The following is a 25,387-nucleotide window of genomic DNA, read 5'->3' as shown; positions in this document are numbered from 1 at the left end:
TGGAGCAGTGTCCCGCCCACAGCACGATCTGATTGGCTAATAGCACGCTGAAGGCCGCTGTGAACACAGTTTTTCACAGACAAGAGTAGCTATGGGTGACAAACAGAGCTGTGTGTCGAAGGTAAGACGGCAGATATCACTGGTTTAATAAACATCACAACTCTCTACACTGAAGTTAAAACAACACCACACTCTGATGAACAAGTTCATCGGTTGATTCAAGACACACCGAGCAAGAGAGAGAGAGAGAGAGAAGCTAGCGCTAACTGCTAAGCTAAAGTAACAAGCAGAACAGCTATTGAATTAGTCAAAGTCGCAGAGAGCTGTGAGTGCTGGAGCAGGGCGGGAATTCAATTCCCTGTCGGGGATAGAAATTTCAGGGCTCCGACCGCTGAGTTCAGACTTTCAAGTCGCCTCGAGCCCGCACGCTCCAGAAAGCAGGTAGGTGAAGCTTTGGTTAGGCAGGAACTGTGGAAGTTTGTGGTGGCAAGGCTGCAAGTGACATCTATTTGTTGTGTGTGCACTACGTAACTAGCCATATCAAGTTGTCACCGTTGAGTTGGGCTAAGTGGTAGCCGTAGTTTAACCTTTTGTTTGGTTGTTGTGGTGGCATAGCTAGCCTACGTCCCACGTAAATATGGCGGCGTTTGTGTTGAGTTCGTGGCTAACCCCACGTTTGGTTAGTTTTACAGTTGTAGGACGCTGACTCGTGTGATATTGCGGAACATTATGATGTCCCCGCTTCTTGTGTCCTTGCTAAGAGTGAATTGAAAGCAATTCTTTTAGAGGGCTTAGTAAATGAGGGGGTTTTGAACTTACTGGTTTCTCCTGGTGCGGTGGCTGGGGGTATGGTGGTAGCGTCCTCAGGTGATGAGCCGACTGCTATTTCCCCGGTGAGGGAGGCGGCTGGGGGGCCTGCCATTCATACTCCCAGTGTTGCAAGTGGTAGGGAAGACGAGAAGCCCGTCACACTGCCAGAGTTTGTCCCATTTTGCTCCTCGCTCTAGGTTAGACGCCCAGTTGAAGGTGCGTTTAGCTTTCCTTCAAATGGAGAAGGAAGAGAGCGAGCGTGAGTTCCAGCTCCGGAGGGAGCTGAGCTGGAGACAGAGTGGGATGAAAGGTTGGACTTAATCATGCTGCCCCACCAAGTACCTCCTGATCTTTGAACCAAGGTGGTCTGGAGTCACATGACTGGTTACAGTCACAGTGTAGTCCTGCTGAGCCATTGGTGTGAAATAATGAGTGTAAGCGTAGTGTTGAGGATGCTAAATCTCTCCTATGCAGTTCTCCAGTGTTGGTTTCCCCTAACCTCTCAGTTTTTTTCCAGCTCGAAGTACATGCTAGCGCCTCTGGAGCCAGTGCTATACTGTCACAGTGCATCTATGATATTAGAGTGAAGATATGTGAAGTTTTTCCTTATGTGCATGATGCAACTTGTTTTGAAAAATCATTTAGGATTTTATAAGTCCTGTAGTCTGAGCCCTTAAATTGCTGAAGGATGTTGAGCCAAGTGTGCCAAATTATGGCTCAGATGAAAGCTGAGCTGAGCCAAGTTATATAATGTAGAGCATGAGCTAGACACATCGTATCTGAGATGTCCTAAAATGGCAAGTGAAGAGACAACAGCATATATATGGTAACAGATGCCCCTTATAACTTCAGGTCTTTATCTTGGGATAAAATAAAGTCTGCTGTTCTTAACATCACCTCAGATAAGAAAAATATAGCCTCAAGAGTGTCTGGGTGTTTAAGGCGAGTTGCTTTTCTTCAGCTGACATCTCTCACCGCCCATTCCCTTTCTTCATTCTCTCCCTCTATTCTGTCCTGTGTTTTTTTTCTTCCTCTTTCCACCTTCTCCTCTACTTGTGCTGTTTAACTTTTCATTGTGCTGCCCACTTGCCTCTAGCCAGGATCTCTCTATTCCTGAACAAAGCCTTCATCCTGATTCTGTCTGATGGAAATGGGGCGGTGATGAAAAACAAGGCAAAAAAAAAAAAGGAAGAAAAAAAAAAGAATAAGCAGTGACGGAAGGTAGAACTTACTTCTATTGACTTCAAAAAAAAAAAACCTGCATAGGGAGATATGAAGATAAGCTATTAGTGTGTGTCTGTGTGTGTGTCTGTGTGTGTGTGTGTGTGTGTGTGTGTCTGATTTAAAAGGCAAGCCGTATCTGTGAGGCTGCAGAGTGTACTTTGTGCTGAGTTAGCAGATAAGGTTTCAGGATGGACCAGTAAAGTTATAAGTATACTTGTGTGTGTATGAGAGAGAGAAAAAGGATGTAAGGCAGAGTGAGTATCAGGGGGAAGAAGGCTCTAAACTTATGTTTATGCTCTCCATTGTATCTGTTTCTTTCTTCAGGAGTTGCAATCTAATCATGCAATTTCTTTGACTTTTCATCTTAAGTTTATCTCAGATTCCCACAACACCACTTTTTGACATCTCTTTTTCCACACTTTAATTTGTACTTTAGACAGCAATAAGAGACTTACACACTGTGCAGGGAGACAGGCTGAAGGGTGCTGCGCTTTTGAAACAGACTTTGTTTTCAAACCAAGACGAGCAGAAGCTGCAGGGTGTCAAGTGATGAACTTGATAATAGGTGATGAAGCGCTAAATGTGATTTAATTCTTTCTTGAGCCTGCCTCCGTGAAATTAAATTCCTAACTCTTAATTAAAGTCAGTTGGATGTTATTATTTTAGTAATTATATTAGGCTCTTTCACCTCGTTTTGATGTGACTTCCAGCCTGGATAAATTGCAGTTGGAAACATAGACATTGCCGTTGCATGCTTCAAGGCAACTCTCCATGTTCCTGTTTCATCAAAAAGAAATTCTGAACAACTTCATTACACGGAATCCATAAAACCAGGAGACACAAAAACATTACTGTAGTTTGAAATGCATTATTATTTTCAATGTTATAAGAATGTTTTTTCTTCAGGCTGTATTCTCTTTACTGTACTGTGTTCTCTTTTCTCTTGACCTTCAAATAAACCCTGCATCTGAACTTTTTTGTTCTTGCATAAACAATTGACCATTAGCTAAGCATTGTAGTTACTGTATATAATGCTAACAATGCAATTTACCACGACCCAGAATTAGCAATACATTTTTGAAACAATTGGTCTTCAATTTTTCACAGAATTAAACAAATCTACGTTTCTGATTTGTAGCCGATGTTCATGGATTTTATCAGCATGAGCTGTCACTAGCAGATTTTACAAGATGTAGCTATCTTGTAAGTAATAATGCTATAATACAAACTCTAAATCTCCTTCAGTTGGTTGAAAATATGTCCATCTTTGCCTTAATCTGTGAAAGGTGGTAAAGCTGCGTGTCACATTCAAAATGTTAGCATCCTCACTAGTTGATTATCTGGAACACAGGAAAAGGGGAGCATAGTTTGTATACAAGTTAGTTAGTTGTTATGAATAAACACACACTTCACATGCTTCATGAACGAATTCTTCAGTTGTACAAGAAAGAAGACCTTGAGGATGAGGAATAATCAAAAGTATGGAAAACAAAACACAACTGTAGCTAACGGTAGTTTGTTTTTGGAGTAAACTAATTAAAGAGCAGGACTAAGTTGCTATTGCTACTGTTAACTCTAACACACATGCTCCCATGTAGTGCATATTCCAGTTATGAACAGGTATTTCTTTCTAAAATTAAGTTTAACCACATACAATATGTGCCCCTTAGCTCTTGAAGTGATGCTAGGTGACTAATTGTGGTAGCTAGCTGGGCATGCTAGCATTTGCAGCTTAGATTAGAGATAGAAATAAACGTGCAATTTAGCCTAGTCCTCGAACCTTTACTTTTGTGTTTTTTCTTTTGGAAAGGGGATAAAAAAGCACCAACGTCCCCATGCACGAGGCAGCCTTGAATCAGGTTAAATTAAAATATCTAACCTTCACATTAATGATTTAGACTATTACTGACAGCAACACAGCTCAGAGAAAATGATTGGGTTTTATTTTTGGTTAATGCAGGGCACCACCTGCTTCCAGATTCTCTGCAGTCAGAGTAAAGTAAAAAACTCTTTTTGAAAAACTGTACCCTGTAGAACATCTTGCTTGGGGCTGTGGTCCTTGGCCCCAAAGAGATCAATTAAGTGTGGATCACAGTGATTCACAGGGTCCATGTCCACCTGTACTGGCCCCCATTTTTTTTTCCAACCCCCCCCATCCCCCCCACCCCCGTAGTCAGGCAGGCTGCACTGACAGGCAACACTTTCCTCTGTAACCTCCCCTGACAGGGTGAGAACATATCCATCAAACAGAGGCTACCGCGACAGACAAGCTTGGTGCTAGACAACCTGTCAGACCAGGCTGTTCCTCTCTGCGCAGCTTTGCACTCATTTCATCTCACTCTGTGTGTTTTACACTCTTTTTTTGACTCTCTTACACCTCCACCAACCCCCTTTCTCTTTCTTTCAGATCAATATTTCTGTTACTCTCAAATGTATGTATGTTTGAAGTTGCTTGTTCTCTCATACAAGCTGTGTCCATTTCACCCAGCAATAAGTGTAAAAGGTTACACTGGAGATAACTTCTCTAAAGGCTTTAAGCACATTTCAGGGTTTTTGCTGTTTACACACACACTTTTTGACTTTGTTATTGTATAACCCTCTGTGTCATCTATTTGTCTCTGCAGATGTACAATGCCCATCTTTACAAGTGGATGAGTGGAAGTTTCCTCAGACGGCCAGACACAATATCACTGGTGAACAGACAAACTCAAGCAGGCATACATCCTTCTTCGAGTTTTATTTATGTGGGTGCTGATTAATGCCACTTCTTCTCAGGTTTTAATCTGGTGAGGCGATTCTCCCTGCTCAAGAGTCCAGATGTCAAGAAGATCCGCAACCCTCGAGGACCTGTAATCCTCCGCCTGGGCAGGACAGCACTCCTACGCCCAACCGAGTAAGTTTATTGTACAACCCTACCACTATGTTCAGCACTTACAAACACAACTCACACAAACACATTGAGTACAGCTTTAGGTGGTGGAGAATGAATTACAGGAAGGAAAATAAAGTGAATTTTCTTGTGGACTTTCAAGGTTTCTGTAGGCCTATGTCAGCAGGCGCTTTCTTTTCATGCCATGTCTGAACAAAGAGAAATCCAGAGGGATTGAACACCCTACGGCTAATCAGCTGAAACCTCACTCACGTGTCAGTGCTGTCCACTGGCTGTTGTGTAAAAAGCAGGCACTTGGCAAACCGTACACCATGGGTGAATCTCTGATTGCATTTCCAGAAATACCACTTCATTCCCTCCCCATTGACACTGGCTTGTAAAACTGAACTGTAACAGACTTTTGGTTTTCCGGTTGTGACCGCATATACTTATTCTAACTAGTTTTCGTATTAGAAAGCCTGATTTATTTTCTCCAACCTAATCTATAGGAGTGATGCCTTAATTAGCAGGCATGATGCAGTTGCCAGTAAAATAAATGAAAAAAGTTAAATGGTTTGAATTTAATAGCTGCATTTGAGAGCCTGGGCTTGTTCTGAACTTGTTCCTGGGCGAAGAGACCTGCAGCCATAAAATCCAACAGGGCACAGCTTCCTTGCTCTACATGGTTTTGCAGCTTGACATGGTGTAATTATGCTTTCCTGGATTTTCATGTTGTTATTACATAGTAGTTGGGTGTAGATTGCGTTTGGAATTGTGTGACAAGTGTTTATTAGGGTTATGTGCTGGCTGTTTTTCAGTCCTCTTTTTTTCCTTTTCAGTTCTTTTGAATTATAGCTGCTTTTCAGACGACTGAGCTTCTTTCAACCCACCGATAAAGCAGTTTTTCAGAACTTGCCAATTGGGTCAGCCTGGAGTATTTTATCACTCTGTCCAGCGCTGTGAGCTCTACTTGCTTGAAGGCCCGATAAATCTGTCTACAAAACACTCTTTTTCGGTAGAGACATTTTGTTCTAAAAGTGTCACATATATTGTTTGTCACAGGCTTAGAGAGTAGTCGTTCTTATGAAGTGAGAGAGTGGGGTGGGGGTGGGGGGGTGGGGACTGTCACTTCTCAGGAAATCAGTATCTTTGGAACCAAAGAGGAAAATCCAAGATGTTTTTGTTTTGCCTCTAACCATACAGAGAGGGGACGGGAACACCATTCTCTGATGCTGGTTAGGGATTTTGTCATGGTGCAGCGTTTATTGAAATTTTGATGCCATCGAGAGCTTTGCTGTCAGTTTTATCAGTGAACAATGCTACCTGGGTGACTTCTTTTTAACTCAGACAGAGAATAATCAATGTTAGCACATCAGCCCTGCCTGTTGGCTGCCTTTCATTTTGCCTCTCTCTATACATAGAACTCACTGCCTTCTATACTTGTTTCTCAAAATGACTAAACAAAATCAGAGAAGACGCTTTCTTTTTTTTTTTTGCTTTTGCCTTTTCTCCTTCGTCTTCATGCCTCACAGAAAAGTACAAAAAATCAGAGAGGACTGTCTATCAGCATCAGTTAGTCATAATGTTCTTTTTCTCTTTTTTATGCCTTTAATTTTTTTTTTACTTTTGCCTATTTAAATTGCATTGTTCGGAAGGGTTTCAGGCATTTAGAAGAGAAGATTGGAGGCGGATAACAGATGGGCGATTAAGGGATGTAGTGGTGAGGAAACAAGTGGGTTAAAGGTTCAAATCCAGGCAATAAGTGAATGCATCAGAACAAACCCTCAGGCTTGTTCTATGGCTTTTTTCTCACAGTTACAGTTTAAGTGTGTGTATGTGTGTGTGACTGTCAGCACATGCATGTGCTTGTCTAGTTAAATCTGTGTGTGTGTGTGTACAGTGCATGTGCACAGTGCATGTGATGCTTAGATACCCCCTCTCCCCCTTTCTCGCGCCCAGAGTATACACTGTATTTCTGAAACTGTATAATGCATGGCTCCCCCTCCACCATGGGCTCCCTGTCACTCAAGCAGCTTTTTAATTCATCACCAGTGAGGTTGAGTGAAGTGTGAGATGTGTATACGGTAATTGGGAAGCGCCGTTTTGCTTTGTATCAGAGGCTAATCCATTCAGCTAATCCAAGCTAACACAGTGACAGCCAGATGAAGCTACTTGTCCCTCGCCTCTCTCAGTTGTCTGCTGTCTGCAGTGAAATGATCACTAGTCACAGCTGGTCACATGCTTTTTAATTTCAATACAATATGATTTGATTGCTTTGGGCCGTTTTTCTATGCATCTGCAGTGTGTAGGAGAGAGAGGAAGCAATTCTGTAATGTCAACGCATGAGGCAAAGTTCACAACTATTAAATGAATGTAACAAATTTAAGCATTTTGCTGTTGCTCTTATTTTGAAATGAAATCAGTTGTGATTAAACGGTCAACAAAATTCAAAGCAACTAAAGATAAGAAACTCAAAGGTGAGGGCTTTCGTGCCTTTAAAATGTTTCTGTGACCATGGAAGGTTCATAAAAGAGCAAAGATATAGGGGGAGTAAAAGAAAAGCTCAAGAGAGGAATAGCCATTTTATTTTTAAAGAATAAATACATAAGACAGATTGTGGATATGAATCAGTGAGGAGAGGATGGTATACTCCATATAAAGATATTTCGGCTTATATCTGCAGTTGGGGAATGATTGCTAGTCTGACTAATGTTGACTTTGTGGAACAGCAAGCCTGTCCAGACTCAGAATATTAGCCATATAAATGATTTGGTGGCCATTTCCCGTAGGTCTAGGGCGCTTTGAACAGTCAACTTGACCATCAATGATATGGCAAGTAGGAATGAGATGATGGACTTCACGACTCTCACGCCTGGGCCACGCCGCTTACCTGTGTGTATTATTGTTTGAATAATTGACACTTTATTTTCTACGCTTTTGTTTTAAAATCTGAATGTGTGATCCCTAAAACAAATATTTATATCGAGTTTTTGAAATTGTACAACTTAAAATTAGGAACTAGACAACTCAGAGACAATAATCAAACCACCTAGTTTTGTAGGATTTTTGCCCACTAGTCACTTTACTAGTGAATTAAATTTTGCTTACGGCCTGAAAAAGGCTTGGACCAGTGCTTGATATGAACCATAGCCGGGCAGTACAGAAATTCCCTTGACCAAAGTGTATTTTTTCACAACAATTTACAAGGTATGTGTTGCTGTTTGTAAAGTTCATTTCCTTCCTAAAGTTGCATACATGAATAAAATACAAGAAATTGAAGTTAGCCATAGGAAAAAAGTTGCAACGTGCTACAACATTTGGTCAGTGGCTTGAAACGTTATTCTTTCTTTGTGTGTCTGCTTCTAGCTGCTTAAAATTCCTTTCAGTTAGGTGAATATAATACATTCAGGGATAGAAAGTCTCTCCACTGAAAGCAATTGATTCCAGCACAGTTAGAACCCAGTATAAGGGTGCATATACACCTCTCCAGGTGATTTTCCCATCTTAAACTAGAGATCTGCTTTTTCAACATTAGATTTCCTCTCCTCCTCTTCCCCTGTGCCTCTCTGGCTTGCACTGACTTTCTTCCTCTCCCTTCCTCTCTCTCCCTCTCTCTCTTTCTCTCTCTCTTTTTTTTTTTTTTTTTAAACAAGAGAAGCTGAAGTAACTTTCTCTCAGAGTTGGGAGAGGCTAGGTCTCAATCTGTCTGGCCCATACTGAGTGATTTATCTCCCCCCTTGCATGTTTGTGTGTATGTGTGTGTGTGTCCGAGGGGTTTATGTGTTCTTTTCTAGGACCCTGAATGTAAGAGACCAAGGTGAGGTAGTTTCGACTTAAAAGTCAATAGTTTGTGAGTGGTTTTGTGCCCTGCAGCTCATGTCACTAATCGACAGACAAAACAACTCTATTTTTAATGTTGGTTTTTCTCTTTCTTTCTCCGTTTGTCTGTCTGTCTCTCTTTCTTCTGCACACTTTCTCTCCCCATAGTCATACGGTCTACCTGCATACTTTAAAATGGATTAGTTAATATCAAACTCTCATGTCTTTTCATATACTGCCCAGATTTTCTTGGTCCCTCACTACAGTCCTCTCTCCCTCTTTCTCTCCAGGTCTTCTGGTTCAGTGTTTTCTTTTTCTCACCTTTTCTCCTACTCATCTTCTCTTTGTTTTGACGTCCTGTAGTTGGCTGTTTTCCCTTGGATCTTCCCTCAGTCATAAATCACTGTCACCCCACTTCTAGGAGTGGGAAACCAGCTGCCAGCATCAACAATTCTGTGTGTGTGTGTGTGTGTGTGTGTGTGTGTGTGTGTGTGTGTGTGTGTGTGTGTGTGTGTGTGTGAAAAGAGATATGTGTGTGTCTGCAAAAAGAGAGAGAATTAGAGCAAGAGAGATTATTTCAAAGTGTTCACAATCTCAGTCAGCATGCATTTCACTGGACTTGTTTGTGAACCCTTCATCTCTCAATGCATCTACACACATGCAGTGAATATTTGTGGGTGTATTTATTTGTGTGCTTAGATGCCCTTGACCAAAACTGAGAGATGAGGCTCGCCGGACTGTATCTGCTATGAAAATTAATGCCAGGGGGTTACACACAACGCACTGCACTGCTACCTGCCGTCCCAAAATGTGGGAGAAAAGCAAATTGGAAAAAATAGGAGACTGACAAAAACATGCGTAGAATACAAAAATGCACACACAGGAATGTGGAAACACACAAATACACATAAGATTATTTTGTCACAGCACTAATGTGGACATCAAAGAAACATAATGTGAACCCAAAAGTTCTCTTCATGTTCCATAAGATTATTTAAATGTGATGTTAGCTCTCTGACTATAATATATACTCTCCATTTAGCTCAGTGTTTGGTCTCCACCAATTCCTGAAAATTCTCCCTCTTAAAATGCTAGATGCTATACTACATTGTCTGTGTACAGGGGGTTTATCAGAGCTTATAAACTTAAAACAGCTGCCTGCTGCTGCTGCTGTCAACAACACTGGTGAGAGTGGTCCTTAAATCTTAGACAGTAAGATCATGTGGTTTAAACCAAAATAATGAGCTAAACAGGCTAAAATGCTGCATAGCGCTGAAGGGAACTTTGTCGTCGGGTGATTTGTCACTGCTTGTTCTTCTTTTAAACTTTACATGTGGTCAGTTTCATAGCTCCCATATATGGAGGAATGTCGTGTCCCTGAACCTTTTGAATCTCTGTGTTTCAGTCAGGTGTTCCCGCATGGCATACCTGAGGAGTTTACCTTGATTTTCACCCTGGCTTTAAAGAAGGCTGCCCTGAGGGACACCATCTACCTCTTCCAGATATCTGATCAGCAGGGATACCCACAGGTGCACCTCCATCTCTTTCTCCTCACTGCTTCCTTATCTTGTTCCCGCCTTCCCTTTACTCTCTGTTCCTTGGTCTCTCACCTTTTATTCATCTCGCTTTTTGTCTATTCATTCTTGCTGCCTCTCATCTCTCTTTTGCATAGTCATCCACTTTCCTCTTCGATTTCTTCTCTCTCATGACACCTTTTCAATTCTCTCCGACTTTTCATTCCACGCGCCTTTTGTCCTCTCTTATTCTTCACGCGATCCGCTCTCTCATGCTCCCTGTCTCTCCGTCGCTCCTCCCTCGATCATCTCTTTCATTCACCTTCATTGTTATTCATGTGCGTTCCATGATGGAGCACTGGAGTCCCTCAGAGTCCCCATAATCACTAAGTCTGAGGCCAGATTTAAATACTCAATGTGTATGATGGATGGAGGCCAAGTCGCCTCATTAGGAGTGATTGATTGGCTGTACTGCTTGCGTGTGTAATTAATATGTCTTCCCCTTTACTTCCTCTTTGCTTCTGTGTTCTACAGCTTTGTTAGGTGGTAGCAGTGTGTACGTATTACTCTTTGCTGAAACTACTTCCAGTCAGACAATTTGAGATATTGTACAGTTTCTTATCTACGGGCCTGAGCAAACTGACCAGCACACTGAACACACTGTTCCTAGATCAGCACTTGTGCATATTCATACATCACTTTCCTTCCACCCTTCTCCTCCACATCTCTGCCCAAAATGCAGCTCTCTGTAGACCTCAGTGGCCCCGATGGCACCCTGTCCCTGAGAGCCAAAGGGGTAGACCCCGATAGCGACCTGGTGAGCTGTGTTTTCATCGGGGAGGGGGTGGAGGCCCTGATGGACCTGCGTTGGCATAAGGTGGCCCTCAGCGTGCAACAAGGAGCTGCCTCCCTCCACGTGGACTGCAGCTCCATAGAGACCAAGCCCCTGGACCCCCGTGGAGTTCTACCCACTGACGGACACACTCTGCTGGGCATTCGGGCTTCTGATGCTGGGCCTGTGCAGGTATAATAATAATAATGATTAATAACTTTATTTGTATTGTACTATTAACAGAGTTATAAAGTGCTTAAATGAAGGCTGGACTACCAGGAAAAATTTAAAGTAGAGCATTGAATCCAATAGATGAGGAGCATACAAAAAAATTATTTGGTTATCAAATGAAAACATAACCCCTAGATGGTGAACAGATAATATTGATATTGGATGATGTATTGAGCAGTCGAGAAAGGGAGGGCAAATAAAAGAATTTCAGATTTTGATTTATTTACTCTGAAAGTTCTCTGCCATTTATTTCTTAAGGTTGGAATGACAACTGAGGAACTGAGCTACATTTACAGTGTCAAGAGGTTTAAGGCAGTCACGCAGTTGTGTATCATCAGCGCAGACATTTAGATAAGGGCCATACTTTTGAAATATGTGGCCCTGTGTGTAAATGTAAAATAAAAGAGAATAGGCTTGACCCTTGGGGGACACCACAGGTAAGGATGGCAGGTGTGGGTGAGAGCCTTCCAATGTGAACTGGGAAACTTCAATCTCAAAGGAAATCTGGTAAAAATAACAAATCAAGAGTAGTACCAACCTACTCCCAACCCACTGTTCCAAACCATCCACAGTGTCAAACAGAATTTGAATAAAGATTAAAATAGACCAGCAACCTGCATTGGTAGAGACACAATTTTTTAAAACACTATCCTTGTTCACTTAAGAAATTCATTGATTCGTTTTTTCTACAGTATTTCATAAAAACGGAAGCTAGTACTTAAGTTGTTTAAAAATCATGGATTTGTTTAAAAATCATGGATTTTTAAACAGTAGTATGCTGGCGGTCGTAGTGAATATCAATAGTTAATAAAAATCTATTCAATTCAATGATGGCTGTTAAATCTACCTTTCGTACCTTGGCCGTGTGTCGCCATGTGTCTCCACCCTATCTGTTTCAAATTAAAAGCCTTCTACAGAGTCGTAAAATTGCGACCTAATGTCATTGCAGCGGCAGGCAATAAATTTGCAGCAAAAAGGGAAACTCTGGGTAAAGGGTATACTTTTTCAGCAAAGGCTTAACTATTGCATACATTATGAAAGGTATGGAACTGAAGCGAACTGGGAAAATTAGACCCAGTGAAGAACCTTTGATCAAGGTTAAGCTTTGCACTGTAAATGTCAACTACATTTATTCTTTGAAAGTGTTGTGACCTTTAAGCTCTCTCTGTATGAAGAACAAACTGTTACTTGTCTTTCACAGAAGTGGGTTGAATGAACTGATTTTATTGAGACCTATACCTAGAGAATGATGTGGTAGTACTTTGCTGCATAATGTAATTCAGTATACCCTTCGCATATAGAATTTTTACTGGCGTATCTGGCTTTTTCCAGACTCCCCTATAGAGCCATGTTTCCAGCATGAAGGACAAAGGGAAATGTTTCTAGTAAACCACACTCCCATAGAGGCCTTTGTACTGAAATCATCCATTCTATCCATGTGTGGGTGTATATGTTCATATTTGTGTGAATATGTGTCTGTTTTAGACTATAAGCTATGCCCCTGAGGTGCTGTTTTCTTTGAGGCAATTTCATTCAGTGCTGGTTAAAAAAGTGAGTGCACTAAATGGGAGAATGAGCCTGTAGTAGATTATTAATGCTGAATAGAGCCAGTATTCCAGGCACTTAGTTTTGATGATCAATTAACTGGCCTAGTTAGAAAGCAAACAGCGTCTTTTGTTAGTGCAGGGAGGAGGCGTTCATACATACATGCACGCACCCACACACATGTTCACACACAAACACACACATACACACACACACACACACATACATACACACATACACACACACACACACACACACACACACACACACACACACACAAAGTGCTTTCCTAATACTTTATATAAATGAAAAATTAATTGGCTTTCAACCTTGTTTACTGCCTCATTTAAACTTTATTTACATTATTTCCTAAACAAAGCCAGAGGACTTATGGAGACCAGCATGTGGAATACATCATAATCGCTTTCTTTCCTCTATCCTACTTTCTTTTTCAGATCGACATTCAGCAGGTGATGCTGTATTGTGACCCATCCATTGCCATTCAGGAGGCCTGCTGTGAGATACCTGGGGCTCGGGTGAGACTGACAACCTTCACTAACTGATTAACAATGATATAAAATAACAGTGAATCTGTGTGGAGCACAGACAACTTACAACTCCTCCTGATTTCTGCATCATCCCATTCGGAAAGTGTTGAGACCCCTTCAATTTCTTTCACATTTTGTTATGTTGCAGCCTTATACTAAAATAAATAAATCATTTGTCCCCTCATCAATCCACACTCAATACCCCATAATGACAAAGTGAAAACTGAATTTTCGAATTTTTTTCAAATTTATTTGGAAGGAGAAACGGAAATATCACATTGACATAAGTATTCAGACCCTTTACTCAGTACTTAGTTGAAGCACCTTTGGCGGTGATTAAAGCCTCAAGTCTTTTTAGGTGTGACGTGACAAGCTTTGCACAATCTGAATTTGGCGATTTTCTGCTATTCCCAAGAGCAGATCCTCTCAGCCTCTGTCAGGTTGAATGCGGAATGTCCATGAACAGCCGTTTTCAGGTCTCTCCAGATATGTTCGACTGGGTTCAAGGCAGGACTCTGGCTTGGCCGCTCAGGGACATTCACAGAGTTGTCCCTAATCCTCCTATTTGTTGTCTTGGCTCTGTGCCTAGGGTCATTGTGCTGTTGAAATCCTGAGCGCTTTGGATTAGGTTTTAATTATAAATATTTCTGTAGTCTGCTCTGGTCAGCTTTTCCTCAACCCTGACCAGTCTCGCTGTCCCTGTTGCTGAAAAGCACCCCCTCACAGCATGATGCTGCCACCACGATGCTTCACCATTGGGATTGTGTTGGTTAATTGAATTGACCACATTTGGACTCCAATCAAGATGTAGAAACATCTCAAAGATGATCAGGAGACATAGGAGGAAAGTGTCATGAGATCTGAATTGGGTTATTGAGTATAGATTGATGAGGGAATTTTTTTTTTACTTTAGCATAAGGCTGCAACATAACAAAATGTGGAAAAAATTGAAAGGGTCTCAACACATTCTGAATGGACTATATAATGCAAACAATGCTAAACCTGGGATTTAAAGCAGTTAGGTAAATACATTCATTTTCTCTCTGGTGGAGTTTGAGACACTTAACAGTAGTTATTAAGCACCTGCAACTCTTCACCTGATCCATTGAAAAAATTAGCGTTTGAACAATCTGGAGTCTTTACCTGAGTTAAACCTAATGTAAACTAACCCCAATGAGTGTAACTCAAGACTTGTTACAGCTGCTTCACAGTAAAAGCCAGTTATTTTCTGGAAGGTTTGTTTGCAACAGCTGCAGAAAAAGCTGTGTTTGCATTGTCAGAATTAAACACCATAAACAGTCTCTGCAGTTGCCCTGGAGGCTTATGCTTGTTAATCTGCATCCCTCTGTGTTTTTTTTTTTTTTTTTTACTCCATCTCAGTTCAGGTGGTCAGAAAGAAAAGAAAAAAAACTTGGCTGCCCGCCTTAGATTTTGATATGCATGGAGAGCTGTTACTGTATAGCACTTCATCAATTGCTTGACTTAGGTTTCCACAAATATAAAGAAAGCCTGTCTTATTATGTTAGTTAACAAAATATTCTTTAGAGGCTTTGTTTAATGTAGGATATTATGTATACAAATTGACTAGGGCTTAGAGTAATTCCATTGTGTGCAATTATGCCACATCAACTGCAGTTTGCCAATATTGTTTGTACTCCTGAAGTGTGACTAAAAGCCTAATTGAAAATATCACTTGCTTTTTCTTCCAGCTTCAGAAATGCAGTGTCCTACTGTATTTCTTTTTCTTTATAATTCTCTCTTTTTTTTTCTTGCTACCTCTTTTCTTAATCTGTATCTTTGTGAAGTTATTGTTTGCGGGCTTCAGACAAAAGCCTTATCAAATAGGAAACAGATTCACCGGACATAAATGCAACAGTATGTTTCTGTTTGACAGGCAAAAACACATCAAGTGATTGTTCGGGTATAGGAAGAAATGCAAACAGCCAGTTTTTGGGTTTATTTTTAAGATGAAGGTATTTTTGTGCTCAGCCAAATTTTTGTCAGAATTCTCCCGGGTGTCTGCGCTAACGTGTTTGTGTGCACATGCATATGTGTCATTAGCAAATGATTTTATGTGAGGGATACAAATAGGGTGAGAAGTTCCTTCTGAAGTCTGAGAGTGTAGAGTCCTCTGGAGGAAGGACGGAATGCTGTAAAAATTTTCTCATCTCCTTTGCTCAAGGCATGTGCGCTGCGGGGCTCCCTCCAAGCTGCGTTTAAATTTGAAATGAGGAGTGGAGGAGTATGTGTGCACACGCATACACTCTGACTTGCATGCTCATACATCCTTGAAGGCTGCAGCTTCTTAAAATGCAAGAACGAGACAGCTTGCTGTCAGTAGCTTTGACATTGTGGTCTGAACTCTGCAGTACAGAGGAACATTACATGGTACAGGAACATGCATTGGTAGAGATTGAATTTTTAGAGATAATGCATTTCACTCGTATTTCATAGTCTTCTAGATTCTTTTGCTCTGTTCAGCATTTCATTATTGAAGATGTCATTATTGGGAATTTTACATGTTCAAATTAAAAATGTATTTCATTTTTTTGGCTATTGCTAAATAGCCAACGGTAACCGCTATTTACTTACCAGTCTAGAAGAAATGTTGAGGGTTCAGCCTCAAACTTCATTCCTTTACTCACTAAGAGCTGTCTCCAGTGGTGGAAAGCAACCCATAACTTCTTTTCTTCTACTGAAGTTAGCATGCTAAACAGTGAACCCCAGCCCGTTTAGCCCATCTCATCACTTTCCGATATCGAGTCACTGTTGTGTCTAGTCTGCCCTGAGCATTGCATCAGATCTTGTATTGTAAACACAACAGTGGCTGAAGCTCTTGGCAAGACTGGTGAGTAAACAGCTGTTAATTCTAACATGAAGCAACGGCAAAACTTACAAATCACTCCTTTAATGGGAATGACCTTTAAATTAGTGCAGATATTCTTGCTATCTCAGGATGCAGTATAACAACTCTGGTGAATCTGTCACGTTTAATCTAGTGCCATAATCACGTCAAAATTCTGTGCAGTTCATTTGTGCAGTACTTTGATTTATGACCAAATATCTGTATAACAAATGCCATTCCCGTCAGCCTTTTTGTGATAATGAGCAAAATGTTAACATGCTAACACGCTAACTAAGATGGTTAACATTATCAAAACAACCACTTCTAGCAAGGCAGTTGTCTTGTAGGGCTCTATTTTGATCGAGCAAGAGCAATGACAAGCAGGAAGTGGTATGGACTGTGTGGGTGCATCTCCACGCACACCTGTTATTTTTGGTTCATCTAAGTGGCTGAGGTTGAATATAAATTGGAGGGAGTGGTGATTAATAAATTCACTCTTTGCCAGTGACAGTCGCGCACGACCACAGCGGCTCGACAAATGGAGAGAGGCTTTTCCAGGAAATCACATTATTGTCTGGATGGTGCAGAGCAGCACAGTCTGAACACACAGCTCACATTTGTAGCCAGAGGCAGGTGGTGTGGGTTTCATTTAACTTGTACAATGATTTAGAATGAAATAATAAAAAAATGTTGATTAAAGTGTTTATAAGACCACATCAATCTAATACTATTACTACTTACTTCTACTCTATCTCAAGTCAAAAATGGTTACATCATGTGACACAACAGCATTTGCATTTCTTTGCCTGAAATGCCACTTTTGCTAAAAGAGCAAGTTGGTAAGGAACCCACAGGATGCTGCTATAATCCTGCAACTCTGCAGTCTTCCACATAATGAGTTCTATGTTAGGTGAACCAGCAATGAGGTACAGAATAGAGGGAACTTTTGCATGTAAGAATTTTATATCCTGTACACAGCAAAATTATAGGATTTAGGTTTGAAATCACCAAAGTGGTCTTTTACCCTGTCCTAAATTGTCTGTCTGTTGCATGCTTGCAGTGCCCTCCTGATGCTCCCAAGAGCCGTCGCGCTGCTGAGAATGACCTATTGGAGAACACATTTAACCAGGTAAATCCCAGAACACCAACACGTACATGCAAAACAAAAAACTTCTGCATTTTTACAGATTTTTAAAAAAAGAGCAAAATGTGTGTCCACAATTACTCAAAAACTGATAAATACTCTTCTTACGCTTTAGTCATTGGAAATTCAATGACAGGCGCTTCCGTCCAGAGACAAATTGAGGGAAAAATGTCATTGCATCTTTCACAAACTGTCTCTTCCATTATGAATTATCGCACGTGGTTTCCATCAGGCGCAGACAGAAAGAGACACACACTTGGCCTCAAATAGCTTTGTTCTTGAGGCAGTTTGAGTTGTCTAAGATGCTCCTGCTGGCAAGCAAACACTGGCCTGTAGGACTTCTACCAAATGTTGATATAAGTTGTTTTTCTCCCTTGATACTTTGCTGTGGAAAACATGTTTTCTACTCTGATGCAGTCTTCAGCACTTCTGAGTTTTAGAGTTTTATATGACTTCAGTTCAGTTAAGTTTGCTGGTAGCAATCGTTCAAAGTGTCTGTGGGCAGTGTTGAGAGCTTGACAAATAGAGCCTTATGCAACACATGGGAGCAGTTCTTCCACAAATTTCCATGGTGTTTTTTATGATTGCTTCGTTGCTGCCTGATACACAAAGTTCTTCCAGTAAAAAGCAATTTATTTTTGTTTCCACGTCCGCTTGTTTCATCATTCATATTAATGGGACCTATATCCAATTATCTATTCATTAGGGCTTGTTGTTTCTCTTGTGCAGTGCTAGTGTTAACTTAGAGCTCTGGCAGACTTCAGGACACAGTAATCAATCCCGTAGATGGTTCCAGCTAGACATAGTTACAATAACTCAGGCGTCAGCCGTCTTCCTCTGTGTTTCTTTCTCTCTCTCACCTGTCACTCTCGCTCTCTCCTCCTTCTCTGTTATTGTAGACTGACTGTTTTAATATGGGTAACAAGGGTTTAGTCTCATATGGTACTACGTTTTAGGCCTAGTTAACATCACATGCTTTTCTCTTCTTACTACACTGCAGATGTGTAACTGTCATGAATGCAGTCTGTCCTCATTTCACAGTTTTCTATCCATTTGCTCCTCCTTCTCTGTTGCTCTCTTGTTTTAACTTGAGGACTTTCTATTTTTATCTCTCTGTTAGCTTTGTATAAATCAACTGTGAAGTACAAAATTCCACTGTGCAGGCCAGATGTTACTGAGCCATAGAACTGCTTCCATAAAACTAAGCCTTTACTGGGTAACAGCATGTTAAACTCCGCATACATGGAATGCTGTATGTAGGAAGAGTCCTGTACACTGTTGCTTTAGAGTGAGCACACACAATTGGGTTCAACTGTTGATATACTATTTCTGTGAAAGTATATTCCTGTTTTGTTAACACAGTAACACACAGTTTCCTCTCATTTTTTCCCTTGATGAACCCTAAAGGGGAACACACACTTTATACATGGAAGTCAGGTAATGGGGAGTGCCACGGAATATGTTAAATAAGTTGTATAAAGTCTTTTGTGGCTGCGAAGGGAGCTGCACGAGGTCTAATAAACTGCCTCATGTGACTACAGGTTTGAAAGGGTACAAAATCTGTGGAGTCAGAAAGAAGGGAGCTTATCAGGTGTCTGTAGCCCACTCCACATCTCTGCTTGAGGCTAGTGGCTTAAGGCTACGTTAGCCGCGTCCAAGTGCAATGCTAAAACAATGGCGTACTCTCTCAAGCAGTTTTAGCAAATACACTTATTCAACCCTCATCCATACCCCTATCGTGTCTTTGCCGTAAACATGAAGCAGTTGCCAGCAGCCGATTTGCTTAGCTGAGCGCAAAGTCAGGGAGAAACACTTGGCATGACTCTTGTTTAGTCTGTGCAAAAGATGAATTGTAAAAATGACAGGTTGTGGTTTTATGGAGGGATATGTGGTGGATTTTTTGTTGGCTAGATGCAGTAACCTCCTGGAGTCGCTGCTGGTTGCAGTTAAACAAATGAGATACAGTGTGTTAATTAGTCAACTGTAGAAGTGCGTGTTGCTGGATTTTGTTTCCTTTAGACAGTGCCAGGCTAGCTGTTTCCCAATTTCCAGTGGTTGTGCTAAGCTAAGCTAACTGGCTGCTAGCTGTAGCCTTATATTTAACAGACAGACATGAGAGTGGCATCAATCTTCAAAGAAAGCAAATCAAATTTTAAGTTTGGAAAAATGATTTAATTCCACAGTCTGACAGTATCACATATATATTCTGTCTCAGCTTGTTCCAACTCCTCATTGAAGCTGTGTGATGCATCCAACTGAGTAAAATATTAAACCCAAGACTCAACTAAGACATGTTCTTTATGTTTGAACCAGTCCACCAAATTTAATTATTCTAGATGCCTTGTTCAAAATTCAGCCTGACATATATCTTATCTTTGGAAAGTTTGAGATCTCCACTACAATTTAAAATAAAGTTCCACTGGTTGCACAGCATGAGCTTGTAATGACTGAGTCACCAGCAGGTCAGTAAATTTCTAGTGGTTTATTTGGCTTATCTGACATATTGTACCAAACGCCATCTTCTGGTATTGTTAAACAGCCTGTCTTTGCAATTACTAGTAGAATCAGGTTTGGTACAGAGGTGTGCGTATATTACCAGTGCACGTGTCTATGTTTGAGTCACAGCAGTTACTACCTTCCTGAGGAATGAAAAATCAGACCCACACTGTTTATCTTCCAAGACTGTAAACCTCTTCTTTTCTTGCTTTCAACCTAACTCCCAGCTGAAAGGTCATCTTGTCTTTAGAAGCACCAAAGGCTTCTTTGTGTCTTGCTTCCTCTGGCCTGAGTGTGTTTCTACTTGACTTTTTATGATGAAGTCTAACACCTGTTGTAAACTTGAACAAATTGTTACCGCTCGGCTTTACAGTCCTTCCTCCATCTTTTTCATTGCTGACTTTTTTTTTTTCTTTTTGTCTGATTTGTAACTCTGTGCACAGCTGGGTCCATCTCTTCATTAGCCTCAGGGCTCATGAGGTACAGCACTTCTCTTCCTCTCTCTACTCATCCTCTTTCATCTATTTTTTCACTTAGAATAAAGAATAACTGTTAATGACCTGTGTGTGAAACCAAGATGGGCCTTATTTCTCCTTTCTTTGTTGTGTATCTGATGCAATGAATTGTAATGGCAACAAGGTTTTAAGGGATGCAAAGCACATGCAACAGGAAAACAACAGCTTCCCTATGCAATCTGACATTGATGTTATGGAGATAGATGCAGCTCATGCCATTTCTGGTACATCTCTAAGAGATTTCAGATACTAGAAACAGCCTGGGAATATAAAGTATATGCACAAAGTTTTGACAATTATAAAAATGTAGATTCATTTTGTTATACAATTTGAGCAAGAGATATAAAACCAGAACCAAAACCTGTCTAAATATAGAAAACCAGGCTAAATAATATTTCTGTGAATGGCCTTCAAAACTATTGGATTCACTGCATCTGAATATTAGATGAGTCAGTCTTGGCCAATAAAACTGCCCGAATGATTGTCTAAACACAGACAGAAACCAGTTGTGGACCGCTGTGGAGCCAAAAGTGGAAGAAACACTGAGGTTCAGATGTTCAGATATGATATGAAAAAAAATGACCTTTTCTTTTTTTTTTTCTTTTCTTTTCTGCCACAGGAGATTTTTGCATCCAAGGATCTGGCAGAGAAAGTAAGCTTCACAATTCACACCCACGCATTTGAATTTACCGTGTTGTATTTCTAATGGGGCTTGTGGGACAGCAGAGCATCTCGGACCAAGAGAATCGCTTCAAAGCAAGAAAGTCCTGGGTTCAAGAAGTAAACATTGCATGTTCTCCACATGTGGTTTGGCTTCCTCCCAGAGTCTAAACAGGTTAGGTAAATTGGAGACTCTAAATTTCCAGTGTGAATGAACTGGCAATTATTGTGTACACTTCTTTTAACACCAGTGAATCCTGAAATAGGTGCCAGGATCAGCAAGCATACAGCAGGGGTGGATAAAGAGAAGTCAACTCAATGTGTATAGTGTTGTAGATGTAGATTCAAATAGGAAGACAATACGCAGGCCTAATGTGTGTATGTGTGTGTGCGCCTTTATGTTGGATTTATTTGTGTTGTGCATGGGGTTAGAAAAAGAAATAGTCTGTCTCTGTTTCCTCCTCCCTCACACGTACCCTGCTTGCTGACTGACTGAGGGCTGATTTACACCTCATTATGCGCTGAGTCTCAGTCGGGAGTTGCTGCTGCCTATTAATTTTGTCATTCACCTACAATATGCATGTTCTGTTCACAAATAGAATACAAAACTCCAGACGCTTCATTATGTCGCTCCTGTGTGTGCTTACCAATGCAGCTGGCCGCCTCCACTGACTTCCTCAATGTAGGACATTACCAGGGTTGGAGCACACAGCTTGCCCTGCCACTGGGGGCACACACTTGAAAAGAACTAAAAGTGACTTTTTTTCTGTGCTGTGAATTTAATTTGGTCAAATTTCACGGTCGACTGTTTTTCAGGGTAAAAATAAGCAATAGTACCCATAGGAATCCAATGATAACACAATCTGATATTATGCCCTGCAAGACCAATACTGACAATTATGCCAGGCAGGCCTATCTATTAATATTATTATGGTAATAAATGATCTGAATAAGTGGTAGATTTGGCTTCTGCTGCACAATCCTAAAGCTCAGTTAGAAATCAATTTTCATCACCGTGTTCATGTCATGCTTCTTCAGCTATTCCTCTATGGCCTGTTCTTGCTACATCACTGTCTTCTTGGTTTTGTGAGTAAAATGGCTCAGCTCCACCAATCAGCAGGAATCTATTAAAACACACAAAGGGCTGTTTCAGATATATAGTCTACCGCCTACATTTGCCGTTACATCATGCATCACAGAAAGTTGCTCGCATTTTAGAAAGTGGCACCAACTCTACATTGATTTTGAGAATTACAGCCCAGGAGATTGAGAATTTATGTTTATGCTGATATTAGATTATCATTAGCGTGTGCTGGGTTTTGCCCTTGTTCTGTCAAGACATGGCAGATAGACAGACAATGGCCAAAAATGAGGCCAGTGGGATGTTTAATATCAAAAAGCAAACCTCACTGACAGGATGTTGGCGCCAGAATTTCAGCCTGTCTTTCGAGATGCTTAAGCTAATGAATGAGCATAGGTGTTGGCATGCATAATGTAGAATGAGAGCCTGTTTTGGAACGTTGGATGCAGGGAAATGAGCCAATTTACAACATTTGGATGTTGAACACTTGAATCTGACACTAGCAACTGGAACACTTATACCAAAGTTTGAAAGTTGTACTGCAATGCCAATTATAAAAACTAATATATATACTATTTAATATACACTATTTAATATTTACATATGAATTCTCTAACAAAAAAGTGTAATGTTAATGTATTATGAAAGGGATTGCTTGTAGTGGAACACACAGGATGTTACCACCAAAAAGAAAGTCCCTTACCTCTGCAGAGTCTTTAAATATATAGCAACTAGCTGATAAACACAGTAGAGCATTTGGCACCTAAATAGCTAACGGCTTGTTATACTGCCCCTCAAATTGCCAAAAAAGAAGAAATATATGCAGCTTCAGGGGTGTTATGCTAAAGCCCAATGGTGTTAAATGGTATTGAACCAATAAAACCTTGAAATGAACCTTTTGTATTGGGACATTTCATTCTTTAGAGTATATGCGTTGTACTGCCAACAAGTGAACTAATATAATAAAGGGATTTAATGTACATAAAGAGATCCCACTTCTAAGAAACCTTAACTTATTGACAAAGGTTAGCAATGCACAATAGGATGTTAACTGTGAAAAACAAAGTACATAGATGCTGCTACAAAATACCAAACCTAACATGCAGTATAAATACAAACAACAATATAGTGCTTTTTGATGATAAAAGATTGAATTGATCTTAATTCTCTGAGAGTAATAATGACAGCAAAGTGGGCTTACTGAATTACAAGGCTACAAGTATACAGCTCTTTGACAGCAGTATGACGTTTTCATTTCAAAGACTAATGTAGAGAATAAACAACAAAGGCAGGGCTGTTGAGGTTTTGAGTGGAACTATGTGAGGGCTTGACTAACACTACGGTCAGAGACGAGCTTGGAAACAGTGACTCGTCATTGCAGCTGGTCGAGCCAGCCATTGATAGATTTGTAGCTCATAAGAGGGAGTGGGGGGAAAGAGGGGAGGGAGAATTACACATGGTCTCTGTGCTGTTACTAGCCCTCTGTCGTTGTCTCAGCAAGCTCATAGTCGCAGCTTCAATATATGCAAACTTCCTGGTGTGTGAAAGCAAAGCTCTCAGAAACACCGGGTGGGGGACTCGGCTTTAATTACTTGCTTCCGCTAAAAATGCTTCAGTTATTTATAATGGTTATCCTTATTTGGTGTGTGTATGTGTGTGTGCCCTCCTGTGAGGAGCAGCTGGTCTGCTCACTCCTGTGCTGTGGGAATCAGACATTCCTATTGATCTCCGTCTCCCATGGGGTGTGTGTGTGTGTGTGTGGGTGTGTGTGTGTGTGTGTGTGTGTGTGTGTGTGTGTGTATGTGTGTGTGTGTGTGTGTGTGTGTGCGTGCGTGCGTGCACCCACTTGCCCACCTTTCATCCTTTTAGTCGCATACTGTAGCAGCACATCGATTCAGCACATTTTAGTTTTGTTTAACAGTGCCTCCGCCTGGTGACTACAGAAACTACAAGACATTTTATTTATCCATAAACTTTCTTTTATTCAGACACACAAATTCGTTAGTGAATATTAAATACAGTATAATAATAATAATTCTCTTTCTCTGTGTCTGTCTGTAGTGTGCTGGTTGTTTACTCCTGAATAGGGAAGAAAATGTAAGGATCACTGATCTTTACTTTCACTTCTTTCCATTAGAACATGACTCAAGTATAGCACTGTGGAGTGTGTAACTGTGTGTTTGTGTGTTTTGCAGGTAGTACATTTTGGTGGGGCTGCTGGATTGAAAGGAGCAAAAGGTGACCGGGTGAGTATGAAGGACATGTACACAGTATTTACAGAGAAATTGTGTATCTGTGTGTGTGTAGAAAGGCTAATATCAGCGGAATGTGTGATGTCATCACATGTGCCCAGACATGCCTAGCACTGAATGCTAATACCTAGCATTGTACACATTCACTCATACACTCACAATTTGATGCTGCTGTAGTCTAGTACAGAATGATGCTGGCTGTGGACCAATCCACTGCCAAGCTGATATGCATTCTTCAGTACTCACTTATTCCGTTCCTCACCCACAAGCAATCATTCTTCTCTTCTCCCTCTCTCCATCTTAGGGTGATGACTGTTCTGGCACCCATTCAGGTCCAGTAAGTAACTTTTCCATTGCGTCTCACTCTCACGTCGTGCCTTGTTTTGCAGAAAAGCATTGTCTCGTTATTTGGCATGCATCGCAGTATGAGCCTGAAATTTTTTGCCAAAAAGTGGTCCGTGATAATACATGCCAACCAAGTGTCTCTAACCTCAGTGCACAGAGGGACCCAAGGGCCAGAAGGGAGAGAGAGGCGAGCCGGTGAGTGCCAATCTTCTGCTACAGGTTACAGCACCACATCCCACTGCCTCCCAACCCTGCTAACCCCTCAGCTATTTAGTTTAATCTTTATTCAAAACCTAATTTTCAAGCATCCTATCTCAGTATTAATTGTGCAGTGGGAATGAGTGTGTGCTTTGTATATTTATTTATCAGAGTCATTGTGTGTGCATGTGACTGCACAAACGTTTCTGTATGGTTTGATACATCTGACTCTATATATATATATATATATATATATATATATATATATATATATATATATAAAATCTGTATCCACAGATTATGTCATGCATATTATACTTCAAATGCATGCCCATGTTTCTCAGGTTGTGTGTGTGTGTGAGTGGAGCATATGGGTCCTGCTGGTAGTCCATATGGGTTGCTGACTGGTCATTGTGCTGTTTTCTATGCTCCAGTGGTGTGTGCATGATGTCTTCTTAG

At 40.8% G+C, this 25,387-nt stretch overlaps 1 protein-coding gene across 1 annotated transcript in view; it reads left to right on the top strand.

The window, feature by feature from the left end:
• Positions 1-25,387, top strand: part of col16a1 (collagen type XVI alpha 1 chain) — a 61,924-nt gene that overhangs the window by 5,770 nt on the left and 30,767 nt on the right. Inside the window, exons 2-11 of the mRNA XM_022747121.1 lie at positions 4,659-4,727; positions 4,810-4,927; positions 10,128-10,251; positions 10,979-11,260; positions 13,300-13,380; positions 17,298-17,366; positions 21,012-21,044; positions 24,329-24,379; positions 24,690-24,722; positions 24,881-24,925. Coding sequence (XP_022602842.1) covers positions 4,659-4,727; positions 4,810-4,927; positions 10,128-10,251; positions 10,979-11,260; positions 13,300-13,380; positions 17,298-17,366; positions 21,012-21,044; positions 24,329-24,379; positions 24,690-24,722; positions 24,881-24,925 — 905 coding nt within the window. The remainder of the gene's footprint in view (positions 1-4,658; positions 4,728-4,809; positions 4,928-10,127; positions 10,252-10,978; positions 11,261-13,299; positions 13,381-17,297; positions 17,367-21,011; positions 21,045-24,328; positions 24,380-24,689; positions 24,723-24,880; positions 24,926-25,387) is intronic.

This window comes from Seriola dumerili, unplaced genomic scaffold (genome assembly GCF_002260705.1).
Source record: "Seriola dumerili isolate Sdu_G_001 unplaced genomic scaffold, Sdu_1.0 BDQW01000110.1, whole genome shotgun sequence".
NCBI lineage: Eukaryota > Metazoa > Chordata > Actinopteri > Carangiformes > Carangidae > Seriola > Seriola dumerili.
Note: the sequence above shows the minus strand (reverse complement) of the source record. Positions and strands in the feature narration are given on the sequence as shown.